General features: G+C 34.2%; 1 protein-coding gene across 2 annotated transcripts in view; it reads left to right on the forward strand.

Annotated features, from left to right (window-relative positions):
- The window catches only part of LOC136810207 (uncharacterized), a 30,646-nt gene that overhangs the window by 8,889 nt on the left and 6,573 nt on the right, over positions 1–15,184 (forward strand). Inside the window, exons 1-4 of one of the 2 annotated variants that reach the window (XM_067066875.1) lie at positions 6,371–6,435; positions 8,975–10,006; positions 12,001–12,034; positions 12,152–12,405. In XM_067066875.1, the coding sequence (XP_066922976.1) occupies positions 8,980–10,006; positions 12,001–12,034; positions 12,152–12,405 (1,315 nt within the window). In that variant the 5' untranslated portion in view covers positions 6,371–6,435; positions 8,975–8,979. Of the gene's footprint in view, positions 1–6,370; positions 6,436–8,974; positions 10,007–12,000; positions 12,035–12,151; positions 12,406–15,184 lie in introns of those variants that run through there. The other variant, XM_067066814.1, reaches the window with a different exon arrangement.

Raw genomic sequence — 15,184 nt, forward strand, 5'->3', positions numbered from 1 at the left:
GATTAGATTGGTACCCGTGAAAAAGGGTAATTTGCATCATCTGAGGGAAACTTTACATTGCCTCCAAACTGCAGACCTTTCTTGGTCTGCACTTTGTCTAAGCTAAAATGTAAATTAAAAAATGTTTTTGACTTTTGAATTTTTTCAAATTTTATTACCAGAAAGCTCTACTATTTGGAGGCGATTCCAGTTTCCCTCCAGTGATTACCCTTTTTCACGGTCATCAAACAGTCTGATTGACATCACCTGGATATTTATTACAAATTATCTATTGACAGTTTCTTCTTCTCTATTCCTATTTCAGCTTTATGGTTTTGCCTTCCAGCCTTCGTTCATTCACCATGACAAATACCATATTAACCATTAAAGTAGTTTTACACGTTGGATGTTTATACCGTCAACTGCTTTAAAGCCAGATTGACATTATATGTTTTTACGAGGTCGTTGAATCGATGCTTCAAATACGCTGAGTTTGCACAAGGATAGCAGTTGTTCAACCAATCATCAAACTTCATTTTAACATAACATTTTAATGACAAGAGAGTTTTGACTTCAAAATGTTGAAAATGAATTGCGTTTTTAATGGAGCTGTGCAATGTTTGTGCAATGGGACACCAAAACAGCAACCATTTTAACCGAACCTCCACAAAATCATCTTTTTTGTACTGTCCAAGAAACATGTTGTTGTTGTTTGTTGTTGAAGAGGATGTGACGATAGAGAGAAAAAGCTGACCAGAAAGCAGTATGTCCCATGTTATCTCAAATAATCCCATTTTAGAGCAGTTGACGGTTCACAAACTTGAAATTAACACTCCTTTTGTTGGAGAAATTCCTGAAGGATATTCATGTTATGTTCCTGTTGTTTGGTTGTATTTTGAATCAATGCTTCTGTATCCACTGTATTCTTTACAAAACAATATTACATTACGATATAGAAAACAACTTAGCTGAAAATTATATCATTGTCAAAATATAGTCTTGGAAATTATAAATTCTTGTTTTGATATGTTTGTTATTTTATTTTTGTTATTGTTGTTTCAAAGAAAATGCTTTTGAGAAGAAAGTCATTCTAAATATTTCCTGAAGATTATTCCAAGACTCTGCCTATAAAACATGAAAAGCTTTGTAATTCAAGCTTTATTTTACAAGGTATCTATTAAAGGGGACATGTTTAGTGCAAGCTATGGCTGAGAAAAATTGAATACTTTGCAATATCACTGTATTTCTGACAAAAATAAACACGGCATTTCGCCTTTTCTGAATTTCAATCAATCACTGTCAAATGCCTGTCATCGGGAGCATCATAGCGAAAGCTAATTGCTAGTTTTAAAAATAATACGCTCAAGTCTCGGTGTTGAGATTGTCTAGTGTTAAAAAGTATCCTCATCTGACACCGGACTTTGCGTGCCCGGTGTGCCGGCAGCTTAAGTGACTTAGGGCAGGGATCCCACTCCTCCTAAAACTCCTAAAATAAGTCAAAACTCCTAAAATCCTCCTAAAATTCAACAAATTCTCCTAAATTCCTAAAATCTGAAAAATTTATCAAGCACGTTAGCTGATTATGTTTATATATTTGTATAATCAGACAAGAAACTAAGATTTTTTCCCTGCGTTAGGGCAATTCTCAAAAACCTAACAGTTTACCCTAAGTTTTTGAAACCAATAGCAGCCAGATTCAGAGATCCACTTAGGGCTCCAAAGTACCTCTATACCTTGAAGTTTATGTTTTAGGTTGTGACCTAATCAAATATCATCCCAAAAATCTATAATAAAAGAAATTGTAATCATGATGTCAAAAACTGATCGAATTTGGCAACGTCATGAATCGTATAATCGCTATAATATTAAATATACACATAGGGTCCTCCAAGGTTCAGGTACCCCCAAAGAATATAGGTACCCCCAATCATTTTGGTACCTCCAAATTTTTTAGAATTCTAAAGCAACCCCCCAACTTTGAGTTACCCCCTTTTAAATTTTTTTATTGTTAAAAATACAAAAAGGGATATTTTGCTCTTTTTTCATTCCTGGGAAAATACTTCCATGGCGGCAAGCACTTCTTTTTCAACAAATTTAAGGGTGTCATTTTTGACTATAATTTTCCAGGGTTTCATGATATTTTTATATACCACAAACTTTCAAGGGTTTCTAGGGTTTTTAGTTGATCTTTGCTAGTTTTCAAAGATTCCAAGGAAATCTGTCGACAAAAGGAGAAAGGTTGAATTTTAAATTTTTGTGTAAAGGAGGGCCCTTAAATTGGCTGATAATTGATAATTGATAATTTTACAACCACGCATTCTATCACCCAGACCTGCCAATCTCATATAATTCCAGTGGCACTTAACAGGTTAAAAGATAAGCCCCCTAAGAATGAGCGTGGAATATCCCCTTGAGTCTCAGGGGTTCCAAAAGTATGTTTTCTCATTTTTAAGTCACTGCGATGTTTGTATCCCATGCAATGAGAAAAATTTTGTATTTCTGAAAGCTAAAATGGCTGAAAATGGCCACAAAATTTGGCATTTCAAGTGTTTCAAGGGTATAAATCTTGCATTTCAAGGGTCCCCAAAATAATATTGACTTTTCAAGGGTGTTTCAAGGAATTCAAGGGTGATGACTTCATAGAAAAACAACAGCCCCCCCCCACTAATGAAAATGCAGGTACCCCCAAACATATCAGGTACCCCCTAAATTTAAGAATACTTCCAGGTACCTGGCTTTTTTAGCACTTTTTTTTGGTGGATCCTATGATACATGTCCAATCTTTCCCAAATTTGAACCAAAGATGCATCTATCTGAAATGTAACTTTTGAAAAAAAAATTTTCGGAAAATTTGATGACGTCAGCAAAAAATTGCATTTTTCGAAAAAAAAATCTAGATACGCCCTGACTCACCCGAGAGGGTTGTGTAATATCTTCGTCTGGAAGGGAGTACGTAGGCAAAATTAGTGCTGGTTATGTGCGGCCATAAGGGTCCCCTCAGGTGAGTTAAGGTAAGTCCAAAACATATTTTGCATGTTGCAAACCGCTTTCCACCGTTTCTACGAAGTCATGAAAAGTGCTGAGCCAAAAAATTTAAAATAACCCTATCTCAAAATATCAGCTAAAAACTGATGTTGACGTTATAAAATATGTAAAAAAAAACATGTCATAAAGACGTTTTTTCAATAAGGCCAGCATATAGAAAAACGGTGATAACTCACCCAAGCCTTTTTCAAACCCTTATAAGTTTCTCAAAGGGGTACAAAAACCATGAAAAAGCTACTTAGTAAAGTAAGTTGGGATTTTCAAAAATTTGGACAAAAAACGAGTGAAAATCGACAAAAAAAATTTAGAAAAAGTTTCTCTAAAGGTCCCAAAAATTTCAATATTTCTCTCTCATTTTGGGAAAACTCTCTCTAAGGGTCCCAAAATCTCCAATTTTTCTCTCTAAGGGTTGACTTTCAATTGTTCGCTCGGACATACCCGTCACCTCACAAAGTTAGTACCTCTCGGGCTGATTTCTCTCTTGTTTTACCTGCATCCACTGAAGTTTGAAGTAACTAGTTATGCAATAGACCAAACAACTATTAAAAACAAGTTGCAGCAATCAAAGTTAATTTTTTACTAGTACTAACATGGGGTTACGTCGACATTTGTGATTGGGGCTACCTGATGGACAACTTTCACGGGCTTTCACACCAGAAAAAGATTGAGACCATTCCAGTGTCGTCAAGTGTTTGAAACTAAATTATCGCACTGACCTCACTAGAACTGACCATATCTCAGTATTTTTCAGCCAGAAACAGCTGTTTTGTCCAGTTTTGTCCAGTTTTTGCGCTTTTTGAAGCTCAATATCTCGAGATAGGTACTCAAATCACTTATACTCGCAATATATCTCTAATATTAATTTTTTGAGAGCTTTCCAAAAATATTCAACAGGTCTTCGTTTTCTCAAGATAAAATTTTCATTAATTTTTGACCCTATGATTTTTAACCTGAGACCGTCATATTTGTCCGAAAATCACACCAAAGTGTCCGAAAAATAATTGGAACCTAAGTTATTTTGATTCCCCTACCCCTTAGTATTAAAAAAATATATAACAAGTGCTTTGACCAGAACAATCGAGCGACCTAAAAAAAACGAACAAATTTCCCCCTACTATTGGTTCGAATTTTACATTACAACAAAGTTTCCTCTTTGGATGGATTTTTAAATCAACAAACTTTTTACTAGATTTAATATCATGTCGCATCTTAATTTTTGATTTTTTTTTCATAAGGCTTTCAAAGAGTATCTAGGCTGACTTCATAACTCTATTCATTGGCTATCCAGTGAATCGACTTTCGTTGACTCTATTCATTGGCTATCCAGTGAAACGACTTTCGTTGACTCTATTCATTGGCTATACAGTGAATCGACTTTCGTTGACTCTATTCATTGGCTATCCAGTGAATCGACTTTCGTTTACTCTATTTATTGGCTATACAGTGAATCGACTTTCGCTGACTCTATTCATTGGCTATTCAGTGAATTAACTTTCGTTGGATCATTTTGAAATTGCTGAAACAGCCGAAGACCGGCCTAAAACGGGAATCAACAGATTTTTGCACAATGAAGCAAAATGATTCTTAAAATAAAATAGAGCCGAGTTTTCAAACAAGAAATTTTTCTGGTCGTTGGGTCCAGAAATATACCGGAAAAAGATATAGATAGAGATGTTTCATGCGCAAGTTCCACTTTTTGCCACATTTTGGTCTAAAATTGACCATCTTCTGCGTGAATTATCTCGAGTTAGGTAATGAAAGCGGCTATATCCGTTTAAAAGTCCTCTATATAGTTTCTTCAGAGCTTTCGAATGGTATACATGATATTGTCTGAAAATGAGTTTGAAATTTTCAAAAAAATTCGCCCTTTAAGGTTTTGCCTGGGGAAAAAAGAAATTGCCCAAAAAAGGGATGTTCGACCAGTGGGATTTTAGGGGATTTTTTCCTTAGGCATAAGCATCCTATAGAGAAGGTTTGGAGAAAGTTTCAGCTAGATATTATTTTTTCCTACAAACAGCCTGTATTTTTGTAACACGACCACACTATACTGACAGGACTGACAGGACGATAATTTTCGGCTTTTGAGCCGTTCTTATTTCCACCTTTGGGGAGTGATTGTTGCACGTTTCCAATCTTTAGAGATAATCTGCCATGTTTCAATGATGCATTGAAAATTATTAAAGGTTGTCTGTAAACTGGTTCACCGGCTTCGGAAAGTTCAAATCCTTTAGAAGCCTGATAATTCCGTTTTTGGTTATGACACCACAAGCTAATCAATTTAAGCACAAAACGGTCCATTAGGATTTGGGTAGTATCATTATCTTTGGATAATACTCTAGTGATTTAGTCATCAAAAGTAGTTCAGTGAGATCTTTCCCATCTGTGTGTGAAATATTTTGACTATCAACTAACGGTGCCACACCACAAATATCAGTTCGTTTTGACATAACAAAGGTTTACATAATAATAACAATATTTACTGTTACTTTTGTTTAAACCACCAACTATTATCTTTGACATAATCATGGTAAGCTTTCTGGTGCAAGTTTTCATTGCATTCTTTTCAGCGCCTGTTGAAATTTAGACCATTCTATATCTAGTTTCGTTCACCGGTAGACAAGGTATCTTTGTTTCTTAAGTCTGAAGGCTCTTTTGCAGGCTATATTAAAGAAAGGTTTTACTTTTTCGCGTTGTAAAGTTTACAATGATTGGTCAAATGTTTCAATAGTTCTCACATTCAATTTCGGATTCGCAATCAATATCAGAAAGATTAAAAGCACCACATGCGCAATGTGGATTTAGTTTTTATGACACTAGAAATACCTTTGATCATCTGTAATTTTAGGTGGAAGATGCTGTGAATTTGCTTATTATCGCTAGTTCCTCAACAATCAAAGTTTTCTAATATTTTGATTACATCCCTCGATCATAATCGATCTTGATGAGAATCCATATCGTTTTTAGGAAGTAATTCCTTTTGTTGCTGGAGAGATGAGATTCTGTGCCGATGTAAATGTCAATATCTTTATTGTGAAGGTAATTCCTTACGTGAAAGATGTTTATTCTATATGCTTAGGAAATGGTATACAGGGGCTCGGAGACGTTTAGTTGTTGTAATTGCTGCATGTTGAGCTGCTGGATGGTATTGAGCTGTCAAATACGCTATTTGAAATGTCTTTAAGGGCACAATCTCGACAAGGCCATTCTAGCCTTTCTTCCGTCTCATGACATTCGTATATTTTAGATGGAACCAGTGGTCACAGTAATTACAAGCAATGAAAGCTCCAGAAAAAACAGCCATCTTCCATTCACCGCATGGATATTTCAGATTTGAGGTTGGACCAGAATTCAGTTCAACTGTTCCGCTGATGATCAACAAAGTTGTTGTAACAAACCATGGTTATTGATCGTGTAAGGGTTGTTTTAATATTCATAGTAAATAGATGAGAGATTTCGAGAGTTTTCGTTCTTAGGTATAGTTTTGCAACAAAGTAATAAGTTGTCTTTGGTTAGCGGTATTTCACAGCTAGTTTACTGCCAACAGATTATGACGATTGGTATCATTCGTAAAACATTCAAATTTAAGTATAGAGTGGAATGGAATCAATAAAGTTTTAAATATTGAAGAGATACCTCCGATCTCACACACAGCTGGTCCAAGCTAATTTGCCAAGACCTCAATAATATCATTCATTCTATATCTGAATGCAGAAAGTCAATTGTTGGATCGTAATCAGTCTAATACTTTCCCTGTGGTCTTGTAATGTCTCGAAATCTTTGAGCCTTTACATACCGACTTTTACAGTGAGAAAGAACCACTTATTTTACACCTGTTTCACAGAGTGGGAGCTGTCTCACTTCTTTTGAGTAAGGGGGGGGGCTTATGTCTAGGGGTGACAAAAGGTTTTATACTAAAGTCCAGGGACCTGAACTTAAGTTCTTTGTATAGAACTATCTTGTACAGTATCTTTGATCTTGATTCTTGCTAAAAATTTGTAAAACAATTCAAGAACTTAGAGTTACTTTTAAAAGATTTTAGCCTAAGCTGCCTTCAACAGACTACTTATCGTTCAGGGGGGGGGGGGGTGGAGCAGTTAGTACAAGACATCATGCCTACTAACTGCTTTCTCGGAAGAAGTTAGTAACACCACCACCTTGGTACACTTAGTACAGTTAGTACTAACTGAATTTAGCCTTGAAAAAGGCTTTTGACCTTCATAAATTCAATAAAATCAAATCAAATAAAATTTAATATCTTAAAAATGATTCAATTTTCCATAGCTTTCAATAGGAAAAAACAACATTTTAGAAAATCAAATTTCTATTGCAACCAGCAAATTGTTTTTAAGATTTAAAAAAAAAATTTCGAAAATTTGAAAAAAAAATCTACTTCCCAAAAGATTTTTTTGGTAAAATATGGTCTTTTTTTTTTAAATTGTCTCACAAAATCCTATTTTTTACACAGTTAGTACCAAAATTTGGCAAATTTTTAGCAGGGGACCACCCTTTTTTGCAGTTAGTACACCTGAGTACTAAGTGATTTTATCCAATTCATATGGCACACCACCACGGTACTAACCGGCATGATGTCTTGTACTAACTGCTTCACCCCCCCTGTATCGTTCACATTTCTTTTGCAAAAGTAGTACTGTCAAAGTAATAATAATAGTGGTTGTCATTAAATGACAGTTCTGATGATATTTTAATCCTCTTTGTGAGGGTTCTGTAAGCTGAAGAATTATTGATTAATAAACTGGGACCTGATAAATTCTGAAAAGTGGGGGACCTAAACTTTGCGAGGGGATCTAGAACTTCGCGTATTGACATGTAGAAAACGGGAATGGTTGTATTGTAATTCAATTCTACATCATTTTTAAAAAGAAATTCATTCATTTTTTCATTTCCAAAAAGACATTATCGTCTTCATATAAATTGAAAGCAATGTGATACCTCATCACTCTAAAATGGCTTAATCTTTTTCTAGCGCGAAAGTTGTCCACTTTTTCAACGTCAACCTACCAACTTTCTATAATCTCATAAATTGAAAACTCAAACTTTATAGGTATAGGTTTTAGAAGGTAGCCCGTTGGAGTGAAATAACAGCAAAGAACGGAGTCTTTTACTTCAACTTTAAATGCAAGTACCTTAAAAAATGAATAACTATATAGCTGAAATCAGAAGGCTTCAAGGCTTTTTCAAAGTTTTTTGAGTTCTTTCTTTCCAGAAATTTAAGTGCTCGTAATTATCTTATTTTCACCGGGCCTCCAAAGTCATTTGATTTGAGTTAATGAAAGGGGTATCAAAATTTCTTTTTCGCACCGAGTAGGCTTTTAAATCAAAATATGAAAAATCCGTAGTGGAACACACGCAAATGTCGTCACTGGCGCGACAAGTTGCATTACTCGTTATTTGTTAATCCCATCAGGCGGTAAGGCGGCGGGCGTTCTCTAATTCTCCAATCGGCATCCGGTCATTTTGAATGAAAACAGAAAAGTTAAAAAGGGCGCGCTATCAGTGAAAGTTATCGTGACATGCTATGACAGAAAGTATGGTTGATAAACTTGGTGGAAAACAAACTCGTTGTCCGCAGTAAGTAAGTGAAAATGCAGGCCAGATATCAACAGTCCCATGTTTCGACCAATCGTCCCAAGTTAGAGCATATGTTGACGGTATTATTTGATATTCTAAAAAAAATGGAAAACAATAAGTTCAAGTACAGAGACTTAAACTAAGAAAACTTAATTTAAAATTAACATTTTTAGGTGAAATATCGTCATGAAGTCATTTTTATTTCATTATTGTGTTTTAATCACTTTAAATCCTTATCAAAAATTGAAAAGTTCACCATTACCTTAGCTATGTAGCCTTTCGGCTGTGCTCGAAGTTGAGTACACTCTAAAATTAATACATTTTAAAATTATTTTTGTGTAATTTTATGTCTTTTCCATAGGAGCGATGAAGGGTGGAGATTTGCTGATCACCATCTATAAGATAAACAAAGAGTCACAACCGTTGATAGCTTTGTTAGCTGAACAAATATCAAAAAGGTTCGCCGATACCAATGGAAATCCAAGCCAGGGATTCGCTAAACGACTCAAAACATGTTTCAATTCAAAGATAGAAAAGATCTTCAAAGGTACCATCAACGATACTGCTAAAAAGATTTTCAAAAATCCTGACAAGAACAAACGAAAGAAAAATGAAGTCAAAGATCAAATCAATCCTAAGGAGCTTGATTCATACATCTTGCTGAAGATCATGACGGAAACAGATTTCCTTCCCGAAAGAAGAGAAAAAACGTGCACGCGATGTCAGCTTACCAAGTGCTGCTCCACCTGTGATGGACACGACCAGAACAAATGTGGGAATTGTGACACCGATAAAAATCATTGTGGTAAAATCTGTTGTGATACTTGCAATATTTGTGTCAAATGCAGTTCTGGTTCATTTGAAAAATTTTCCGAATGTTACTTCTTTGGATTCAATGGAAGGGTTTTGAAACTCAGTGAAATTCCTAGCTGGAACCTTTGTCTTGGAATCAATATTTTGTCAAGCCTTGGTGTTTTATTGAAATGTCGTAATTTGTTCCATTTGACAGAAATGGACTGTGAGAAATTTTTACAGCAGAAAGAATTGAATCTTGGTGATTTCAGGGGTTTGCAAAATTTGGATCAATTCGTGAAAAAGATCCATCTTGCGATGAAGACGATTATTCATGTTTTGAAGAAATCTTCACATCAGAAGATAGTGGAGGAGGTGGAAGATATTGAAGACAAGATTGATCAAATCATCGACGATGATTCCAAACTATGCTTCCGAATAGAAGAAAGTGAAGGCATCGCATTGATTAATCAACTTTTGAAGGAGTTCAGCTTAACAGAAGAAGAAAGAAAATCGATCAAGAAAACTCTCCAAGACCACGAGGAGCGTCTACGTGACCATGAAAAGCGTATATCCAAACTAGAGAAAGAATCTCAGCTAGGTATGATTAGTAATTGTTTAAAACATGTTTAAACCCTTTTTTCCGTTTGTAACGTTGTGAAAGCTTTTGTTTGCAATATTTTATTTGGAGTGCAATGTTTTCATTACCAAGTAAACCAAAGTTTCTTTCCCATGTCAGACTTTAGCTCCGTGAAAGAATGAAAATGAATTATTTAATCAATCGAATAACAAATTTCAAAGCTCGATCGAGGAAGACTATTGTTTTGTTGTTTTATCATTACTTTAATGTCAGAAATAAGAGAAACCAGGAAGAATTTTACTTCATCCTTATTATTAGCGAAACAAAATCTCATATTTCATTAAGTCATGGATTCGCCAAATTAATTTCTCGTGAAAAACGAGTTTTCGCGAATGGCCGGACTCGCGAAATTCCGACCGCGAGAATTTCTGACTTTAAAGAAATTACAATCATATTTATCATTTATAGACGTTTACCTCTTCTCCCGGTAACCTCTACCTTCATTTTGAATTGAATTCTCAAATCAGCTGTCAGGTTACAAATGTAAATAGCATTTAATAGAGCTTGAATTAGATTGCGACTTCATACTAGTTGAAAATACAATCATGACACTGACTTTTATATATACCTGAACAAAGCTATATCCGCCATCTTTGATCGAAGTTTTTTTGAGTTGGTACCCGTAAAGAAGCCATTGTAGTGTTAAACTAACGGCGCTACATCATCAAAAGTTTTCGAGGGAAAGTAGATCTAGCGCTCTCGATGCATTTACACCGCTATTGAGTAGTGCCGCCATTAGGGTACCACTTTTCAAAAAAAACTTCGATCAAACATTTTGCTTGGCCAGTATTGAGAAACTTTGTCCATGGTATATAAAGGTCAGTGAATTGTGAGTGGGATATTGGGATATGTAAATGTTTTGGAAAAATATTAAGCAGTTATTGGACAAAGACAAAGATATTGGCCGAGGCTTCGCCGAGTCCAATCGCCGAGTCCAATATCTTTTCTCGTAGGCCAATATTTTTCATATTGGATGAGACTGCGTCCAAATAAATGGCTTATTATCCGTTCATCGTTAAAATATTTCTCGTTTTCAAACATAATTGGTTTTTTGGTAGTTTTTTTATTCAAAAGTCTGGACAGCAAAGAAGCCAATCAAATGTCGCTATTTACACGCGTCGGATAATAACCAAAATGATAGTAATGAAAAAGAATAAAATCATCTCCTTTTTTCTACCAATGAATCTTCAATCCCAACGGATCCTCACTGTGAAGAAATAATTTTTTCAATCAAAGGATATGGCTTTGGATGTCTTGGTTGGTTGACATTAAAAAAAAAGGCTATTGGTAATTGCTATTTTTGACGTATTTTATAGTCAATCAGTGTACTTTTTGATAAGATGAAAATTTTTTGAAAATGTTTCAAAATTATGATCCCCTAAGATTGAAAATTCAGTGAAATAAGAATGTTAATGATACCGTGATTCTACCAGGACCGACATCTTCTGTAAGGAGAAGCCGGTCATCAGTCATAAAACGGTCATATTTCTTTGTATGTTTGAGTAAGGGAGCTTTTGTGATACAATATTCCCTCAGAAGTTCTTGCTCTTTCAGATATCATTCATTTTCATTTATTTAACTTTTGAAGATCAGCGACTTTTCTTGCCCTCGTTTCCCATCTCACAGTTGGGCTGGGCATCACATTTTTGGTCATTAAAAAATTATTTTATTTATATTACGTATTACTTTCGAATGGAATAAGTTTGGTTTAGTACTATAAGAGATGCCACGGGACTCTAGGAACCTATTATAGTTTTTTTCAAAAACGTTTTGCTTGAAAATATTCCACACACGAGAATTTTTCAAACAATCGCAACATCGCAATCTCACTCAATGTCTATTAATTTTTTTTTGCATCTGTAATTTTGCTTACAACTAATATGAAAAGAACTTTCATTAACATTATCCAAATTTCAAAGCAGAAACCTAGAATTGACAATTGTTTTCTTTTCTAGAGAAAGAAAAGGAAGAGGAGCGCACTAGAAAAAGGTAATCGAGTGTAGGTTATACATCTTAAATTCTCTTACTAGTCTACTCTACTATTTTAGGTTTGAATCGTTTTCCGGGGATGAGTTTTAATTCGTGTTTGTTTCTTATATTCCATAGCTTACTCATTCTGAAGTATGTAAGCACAACAAAATGCGTGCTCTCTACCCGAGAAAAGATGGTAGATGTATCGTGTTTGAAAATCAGATGCAAGGGAGAGAACGATGAAGAAAAAGCTTTCACACAGATTCAAGATGATACGAGCAACACTTTTTTAGTGGTGAATGATTTATTTCTGGAGCATGGTAACGAATTTCGTTTTATACTGGAAATGGAGGTTGGTGAAACTCTTCAGTCGGATTTGTTTCAACCAGGTACAGTACATATCTTTATAAAACAACATTCTTATCATCCAGGATTTTAGTTGGCGTGTACATTAGGTGAACAATCCGAAAAACTACCATTTATTTTTAACACCACTCTATGAATCTCTTACCCTACTTCTCCTGTTCCGATATTGATCGTGATCCCCACCTCATTGTATTGGAAATCTACGAGGGTAAAGTGCACTGGATACAATTTTACTGTAATTTTACAAGGTCAATTAATTAATCTCAAGGTCAAAGAATTTCAAGTAACTTATTTGGAAAACAAGCAAGCCCTTCCTTGTGTACAGAGCTACAGCTATCCAATCCAAAAACTCTAATAAGCAAAACGCGTTAGTTTTTTCACCTTTTTGGACCTACCCCAGAGGTCCTTTAGTCTGTGTCCTTCCGTCCGTCTGGTGCAAGCTTTTTTAAGGATTGGCTCTTTAGATTTTTCTGATTTATTGCACAATGATGCAAAATGATAATGTCCAAAATGTGACGGAGACCGATTTTCGAAAAAAAAAATTTTAGGCCGAAAATGCAGGAAATATGCCGGAAATCGCCGTTTATATCTCGTTGTTTTTTCGCACAAAGAATATTATTGATAACAATGCCCATCATCAAGCATGATTCAATTGTCAATAAAACTGATTTTTGAAGCCGGAACTTGTTTTTTCCGTATGAAACAAAAATTTTTGTTTTTGAAATTGTTATGTAGTTATAGTTTGTAACAAACTAATTGAAACAATGGATCATTGCAGCTAAAAACATGATACATTTCTTTTAAAATATTAAAAGATATCTTTCATCACAAAAATTAAAAGAGTACACTACTCCGAGTTTCGTGCTACTGCACTTTTCAAATGTACAAAATAAAATGAACCTATTTAGAAATTTTCTTCATTTAAAAAGTTGAAAAATGTTAAAAAAATTGTGATAATTGCTGCAATAAAAAATAATTGATGTATGTATAAAAACCTGAAAAATGTTAAAAACTTGAGATAATTGGTGTAATAAAAATTGATGTATGTATAAAAGGGTTGTAAAAAATGTATGAAAAATGCTATAGTTAGTCCGGTGGGACTGCTTTAAAGTTTTTTAGAAGAAATTTATTTATATGACGGCATTTGGATTCCGAGCGTTTATTAATTAAGTCAAGTCATCGGTTTAACCATGAACATATAAACGACTGGACATCCATCTCCTTTGTCTTTTTGTAGAAAGGGCTGCTAGCTTCGTTGCCGCCTCGTTAAAAGCATAAAATGAAACAATAGATTTTGATGATATACCACTTGGGAATACCTTACTAACAACGTCAAAACTTCGACAAAAGTCTCTGTTGTTCTACTCTTCTTAAGTCTTTTATCTATATCATAACAAAGATAACAGAGGCAAAATCATCGTCAGCTTGTCAAAACTCCGACTAATATTTCTAAATTTGGACTTAAAAGTGTCTAATAATTTTAGAGAGTGTCACATTCTAATTTCGATATTCTTATTACACAGGCTCTCAACTTTGGCAAGCTATTTTTTTCAAGTCATAAAAAAAAATATTGGAGTGACAAAAGGGATTCAAAAGTATACACGCAGTTGAAATTCTGCATTTCGGAGTTGAAAATGTTGATAAAATAAATTACAAACTTGTAAAAAAATTCGAAAATAATTTTTTTGTACATTAGGAGTAATGTTTAAGCTCTATCAATCTTTTTACCTAAATAATTCAAAGAAATAGAATTATGACGGAATATTGTCGGATTTTTCATACCAATTTTGAAATACAGGCGGCAACGAAGCTCGCTTCAAAGAGACAATAAAAGATAGATGTCCAGTCGTTTATATGTTCATGGTTTAACGGCCAATTCTTTCAAGCAACGTTGGTATAGCCACAAACATACGTTTAGAAACGAAGACAAGAAAAAATCAACCGAACTCTCGAACTATGTTTTGGACCTCGAGTTGAAAGATATTTCCCCTGATTTGAAATGGGAAATCATTGACCACGCCCGTCCTTACATTAATGGCTCAAAACAATGTAATTTGTGCCTGACAGAAAAATATCACATTATGATGTCAGAACTTGACTTAATTAATAAACGCTTGGAATTAATATCCAAATGCCGTCATATAAATAAATTTCTTCTAAAAAACTTTAAAGGAGTCCCACCGGACTAACTATAGCATTTTTCATACATTTTTTAAAACCCTTTTATACATACATCAATTTTTATTACACCAATTATCTCAACTTTTTAACATTTTTCAGCTTTTTATACATACATCATATTCAATTCTTTATTGCAGCTTTTATCACAATTTTTTTAACATTTTTCAACTTTTTAAATGAAGAGAATTTCTAAATAAAGTCTGTCTCAAAATAATTTGCAGCTGAGACAAAAAATGGCTGTAACTTGTGATAGAATTTGAATGAAGTTGCGATTTTTTGCTCGTTGAAAAGATATTTGTGAGTGGAATATTACCAAACAAAAAAATTTGAAAAATAGAGAAAAATGAAAATGAAAATGAAAAATGAAGAAGAAAAAAATCAACTTCTTGTAGAAATGTGGTATAATTACCATTTTCACAGGAGTGATTCTTCAATCTTTGAACACCATCACTGTGAAAAAACTTTTTAAAAATATTCATTCAATCAAAAGATATCAAACAAAAATTATTGCTGGTTGACTCTATAAAGTAGTAAAAAACGACAAAAAACAGCCTTTTATCAATCAACCAATGACCAACTTTGTTTGATACCTTTTGATTGAATAAATATTTTTGAAATTTT

This window comes from Clytia hemisphaerica, unplaced genomic scaffold (assembly GCF_902728285.1).
Source record: "Clytia hemisphaerica strain Z4C2 unplaced genomic scaffold, Clytia hemisphaerica genome assembly, whole genome shotgun sequence".
Lineage (NCBI taxonomy): Eukaryota > Metazoa > Cnidaria > Hydrozoa > Leptothecata > Clytiidae > Clytia > Clytia hemisphaerica.